Genomic DNA, 6142 nt, shown 5'->3' on the forward strand with positions numbered 1-6142 from the left:
ATAATACTATAATACTATATGTATATGTATAATACTATACATACTTATACTATATATTCCTTTGTCGCATAATCACGACCATGTACTGAATGTTACTTAGGACGTCCATCTTCTCCTAGTGTCGTCTTTCGCGTGCTTCTTCCTTTTTCTCAATCTCTGGTTCTACTATTCTGCTTCTTGGCGCCGAATTGTTGTTATCGACATCTACCTTTTTTCTCTTAAACACAGTGCTCCTCCCTCTTCTTTGCCGATCTTCATCAATAGCGGTGGCAATTTTTTCCCACATTTCTTTTCTGTTCTTAATTGCCTTAGTGGGCCCAATTTCTGGGAAATGTGTGGCATATTTTTCGAGGAGCAGACGGGTTTCTTGGGCCGTCCACACTGGAACAAAACCTTTTTAATTTGGCTACTTTAAAATTTTTCTACTTACATTGTATCCTTTTGAAGCAAGGATTTTCTTGCTCGTCCATTTGATTGATTTGGTTTTCCATTGGATATTATTATTTGTTTTTATTTATTTATTTTTAAATTTATTGCCAAATCTTAGTGCGCCTTTTATATTTTTCTTTTTCGAAATAAACGTAATCAATCGAACAGCTGATGCATCACAGGGTAAAAATTTGTTCGTTCTTTTGTCATGTGAAAAATGGAAAACTTTTAAAGGTTATAGGGCATAATTTATATAATTTTGCCATATAATAAGACAACATTTTCGTGGAGAAAAAAACACGCTATAACATTTTCAACGATGAGTGTGCTAAATGATTTTTAAATTAATAAATTTAGCTAAAAAATAACAAAACAAAAGTAAAAACTCAACTTATTTTAATGTTTAGAGTGTATATTTATGTATATACAAAGCGAAAAATTTAGTGAAATATTGGGAAATGCTATGTGTTAGTAATACAAATTTTTAAATTTTTAATCGGGACGTTTTTAAAAGTTAAGCGTTAGCAACATTAGCTTTGCATATTCCTCCTCTGGAGAAGGTCCCCTATCAGTATATACCCCATGTTTACCAACATTCCTTTTTTTTACCGAAATCCTGGGATGGTATTTTAAAGCCGACCTCGTTTACTTTTATCTAATCAGACAGTGAAAAACAACGAAATAGAATAAAACTTAGAAAGTTGAAAAAATTATATTTTTGAAAAGTCTAGGAAAATAACACTGGGTTTTGTGACTAACCAAAATTTATATCGAATAATTTTCGATTCACATTGTATTAGATTATCTTTATAAACTTAAACTGAATATCATAATTTTTGAATCCTTTAATAAAAACGGTTAAACTTCTAATTCAATTCGAACACCCCCCGCTTTCGGGGTTAAAATGGGTTAGTACGAATAGAAAAGTCCTCCAGATCAAGAAAATATATGGTTTTTGAGATCTTTGCATTTAAAGTTCAAAAAAGTAAACTATTTAACAGTCCTGACAGACGAGCAAAATTAATTCGCACGAAGAAACACTAATGCGCATTGAAATTTTATGGTGACAGACGGCAGAATTGTGCATTTAGAGAGCTGATTGTGAAATTTGTGTATATATGTATTAAAAAAAAGTGAAATAAAAATGGATGAGAAAAAATTAATAATGGAAATTTTGTTATTTTTGGAAATTCAATATAAATTTATCGAAAAAATGCAATTAAAAGCAATTCTGATTTTAACTCGAAAAAAGTGTGCGAAAAAGTTAAGAATATTGGAAAAATGGATAGCAAACTGAGTGTTCTTTATTTTCTGCTAATTTAATTAGCAATATAAAAACTGCTAACCTCTGATGCTGTAAACGCAAAGGAGACGGCAGACTTCAAGACTTCTGTCAAACCATAGCAAAAATCGGCCATTTTTAACCAGTGTTGCCTACTCAAACTTGGTAAATTCAGCTAAATGGACGAAATTTTTGCGCATTACTAATTTGCATTTACATGGGTCAAATGCGCAAGTTAATGCAAATTAAGCCCGCTAATGCAAATTAGCGCTATAAAACGTGTGTTTCTCCGATTTATAATGAATTTACTTATATTTTTAACTTTTATATCCCCTTACAATTCACTATATCTTTTTTAAGCATTTATTTTACTTTAAATAGTGCAAAAATAACTTTTATTCAATAATTAACTTCTGTTCAATTATTTTTGTTCACACAATAACAAAAGGGTTGCATTCTAACTAATATTCAGTGTTACCTTACTCACATATTTTACAAAAAAAATAAAGACAACAAATAATACCCAATGAAAGGAAATATATAACACATAAGTTTTGCGCATACAATTCCTTTTCTCCAACACCTGGGGCTGCTCAGTTCTTTCGCGTTGAAATCCTTGGGCCGGCTTTGGTATACCATCCCACGATTTCAGGGTTAAGAGTGGTATGGTTGGATAGCGCTGATGCAAGCAAGAAAAGGGATAACGATCTATGTATTTGTGGTATAAACCCATTTTGTTATTCATTTTTATTCGATATATGTTTTTTTTTTTTGTTTACGAGGAGGAAGCATCGAAAGCCTGGACCACATGCCAGTGTTTGAACTTTTATCCGAACTAAACCTCCTACCGTCCTGTACCGTTCCCCCCGGTACCACCGTCAAGTATTACGTCGGGAGGATGGTTGAGTGACACTCATGCGTACGTGATGGTCAAAATGCCTTCAGTTACAAGTTGCATTTGCTTGGCCCCACCTCTGTTGGTCTGATAACCCCCCCCTTGTACATTGTTCGTCGCCAACCCTCCCCGCCAAGTCACAGTTAGTGTTTTTGGGTCGTGGTTGTTCGTTACATTTAAGCCACTTCGCAAGCAGCTTTCCACTTCTCAACTGATTCGACCATTTGGTTTACCAAGTTATCAGGCGTTGGGTCTATATCGAACGCATTTTTTAAGTGTTGCCTCTCAAGGTTATATTTGGGGCAATAGAAGAATGTGTGTTCTACATTTTCGACGGTATCCCCTCCGCAATAATCGCATACATCGTTATTTTCGTGTCCGAATCTTTTCAAATATGCTTTGAAGCAGCCATGTGCTGTGAGGATTTGAGTTAGGTGGAAATCTACCTCACCGTGCGGTCTGTTTAGCCATGGTTCAACGTTGGGGATCTGTCGGAATGTCCACCGTCCGTTTTTGCTTTCCTCCCAGCGTTTTTGCCAGTGATTCACCGTCTCTGCCCTTGCAATTTCTTTTATTGTATTATGCGGCACTGAATTTCTCTCAGCGCGCAAGTGGCATATATAGAAAAAAGGTCACGGCGATAAGATTTTATTTCTAGGGCTTTTCTCCATATCTGGGCGCCGTACAGCGCGACTGACTTTAATACACCAGCTAATAGTGGTCTTCTATTTTGCTTTGGCACGCGGGTATTTAGCATTAACCGGGTCAAGGCTCTGCACAGTTTTGTCGCTTTGTCGCATGTGTACGCTATGTGTTCCTTAAAGAACATCCTTGCATCAAGAATGATTCCTAAGTATTTGATTGCGGGATGCTTACCCCCTTTGTACTGAAGGTGGCAACTTCCCGAACTTTTCTGCCAGCAATGAGCACCGCCTCGTTTCTTGCTCTCCGCTATGTTCACTCCGTTATTTTCGAGCCAATCGCTCATTAACGCTATTGTCCTGTTGGTAACCGTAACTATATCGTGTATGTGCTTTGCTATAACCACAACAGCGATATCGTCTGCGAAACCAATGATGTGTACGTTTTTAGGTCCCTTCAATCGCAGTACTCCATCGTACATGATGTTCCAGAGTAGCGGCCCGAGTACAGATCCCTGGGGTACTCCACCGGTGCTTTTATATTTTTTGGAGCCTTCGTTTGTCTTGTAGCTCAATGTTCTATTCTCGAAATAGCTTACTATAATGTTGTAAAGGTATAGAGGCACGGAGAAGCTTTTTAGTTCACTCAATATACTATGCCAGGATGCCGAGTTAAAGGCATTCTTTACATCCAGCGTTACAACCATACAGTACTGTATTGTGCCTCCTTTCCATCTTTTCCCGCTTAAAGCTCGTTCAGCCAGGGTCTTTACTAGGGTTACCGCTGCAGTTGTGGATCTTGCCTTCCTGAATCTGAATTAGTTTGGGAATAGTCCACCGGCATCTTCAATTGCCTTATTTAGCCGTTGGTATATGATCCGCTCCAGAACCTTTCCAGCGGAGAATAACATGCAGATGGGCCGGAAGTGGGACGGTTCTGACATTGATTTATTAGGTTTCGGCAGTAATATCAGATATTGCCTTTTGCAAATGGTGGGAAAGCGGTCTTCTTGGATACATATATTATACATGGTTCGAAAAGACCCTATGTTTCTGGCAATCGCCGTTTTTAGCGCTACATTCGGAATTCTATCTGATCCCGGGGCTTTAGATGGGTTTAATCGTTGCAAGCTTCTCGGACTTCTTCATTCGAAACAGCTGGTATATCCTGGATTTGTGGAACTCTCACGATCTCGTGATGGAGTGGGGGTCGGGTTAGGAAGATTACCGTAACTATTCTCTCAATTATTGAGGGGGATGTTAGCATTTGTCCGCCAGTGCGGAGATTTCCCATTACCGTTTTATAAGCTAGTCCCCAAGCGTTGTTTTCAACATCGTCGCACAGTTTAAGGAAACATTCCTGCTTACTTTTTTAATTGCCTGTTTTAGCAATTTTCTTTTGTCCATCAAGTGTTTTTGGAGGAATTCAAATGTACCACGTGACCTTTGGTGCAAGCGTCTTGCTTGCTGGCATTCCTGACGTAATTTTGCGATTGTCTCGCTCCACCAATATACTGGGGGCTGTGTTTGCGTCGAGATAGCTTGGACATTATTCGATATATGTGTAATGTGATAAATGTGTAATTATGGCAACACTTGTCATCTGTCAACACGGAACACTTTTGTTATTGTGCATGTAATGAAATTTTTGTAATATATAAAATGCTTATTTTAAACAAATATCAAAATAATTACTGAAAAATAAATATGTAGAAACAATGTAGTGAAGTGTAAGTGTATAAAAAGTGCGTAATATGAAAGAAATAATCACTCAAATGTTAGCGGCAACTATACATGTATTTTCTTAATCTGGAATTCCTTTTTTATCCGAACCAACCTTTTCGGACGGAATTCTGTGGTGCTACTCCAAAAATTATCCAAGTTGTGACAAGTATTGGTGAGCTTTATGTTTATTTAGAATAAGAAACGTCCACTATCAGCCCATATTCATTTTGCTATTGTAAAATTTGCACGGCTTTCTTATTCAAAAATAATAACACCAGCAAGCCATTATGGGAGTCTTTTTATATATATTATGGGTCGGGTTTAGTAACCCTCCCAGGATTTCGGGAATAAAATGGGTATGGTCGGATAGAGGAGATCCTCCAGATCACGAATATATGTATATGGTTATAGCCGCAGGAAGCTTAAAGTTTTCGAGTTATTCGCGTTTTAAGTTGAAAATTTGCAATATTTTAATTACATATTTTCGATATATAAAATTAATTTTGCACTTATATTTTTCACTTTTATATACACATCACTTATTCATTTGCACACATTTATTTTATATAATATAGTGCAAAAATAGCTTTTAATAAACATTTAAATTATTGTTGAATTTGATTATTTAAGAATAACAAATGAATTACAAACTGTCATATAAACAGTGTTAAATTATCGACATCATTTGTAAAAATAAATGTGTCAAATAATCAGTGTTACTATAGTAAAATATTTTACAAACTAAAATAAAAAAAAATATAAAGAAATATTATACCCTATATACAGGAAACATAATCATTGATAAACATTAAAAAAAAAATATAAAAAAATTTTTCTCCTCTACGGGAGGAAAAAATGTATATACCCGGTGTTGGACCGACCAGGGTTATTTTTTTTGAAGCGCGGCCGAAGGCCGCCCACGCAAAAAGGATTTCAACGCGAAAAAAATTCTGATACACCCTGGTGTTGGACCGACCAGGGTTATTTTTTTGAAGCGCGGCCGAAGGCCGCCCACGCAAAAAGGAGTTCAACGCGAAAAAAATTTGATACATCCCGGTGTTGGACCGACTAGGGTTATTTTTTTGAAGCGCGGCAAAAAGGAGTTCAACGCGAAAAAATTCTGGCACGATTCCGATTACTTTGGCGGAGGGGTAAAATAAACGAATTTCT

The 6142-nt window shown here is 36.6% G+C and overlaps 1 protein-coding gene across 1 annotated transcript; it reads right to left on the minus strand.

Moving 5' to 3' along the window:
- Positions 1-48: 48 nt before the first annotated feature.
- Positions 49-492, minus strand: LOC120781999. The gene is made up of 2 exons (XM_040114165.1): positions 431-492; positions 49-381 (listed from the first exon to the last, which is right to left on the minus strand). Exons 1-2 carry the CDS (start codon positions 489-491, stop codon positions 116-118), a joined length of 327 nt encoding a protein of 108 aa, XP_039970099.1. The 5' UTR covers position 492; the 3' UTR covers positions 49-115.
- Between the last annotated feature and the right edge of the window lie 5650 nt (positions 493-6142).

Source organism: Bactrocera tryoni, unplaced genomic scaffold (genome assembly GCF_016617805.1).
Source record: "Bactrocera tryoni isolate S06 unplaced genomic scaffold, CSIRO_BtryS06_freeze2 scaffold_857, whole genome shotgun sequence".
Classification (NCBI taxonomy): Eukaryota; Metazoa; Arthropoda; class Insecta; order Diptera; family Tephritidae; genus Bactrocera; species Bactrocera tryoni.

What these genes read in the sequence shown, in the direction of transcription:
- LOC120781999 (XM_040114165.1), bottom strand. Translation starts at nt 491, where the DNA reads ATGGAAAACCAAATCAATCAAATGGACGAGCAAGAAAATCCTTGCTTC. An exon ending in TTGCTTCAAAAGGATACAAT is followed by an intron (nt 382 to 430) that starts GTAAGTAGAAAA and finishes GTTTTGTTCCAG; the next exon opens with TGTGGACGGCCCAAGAAACC.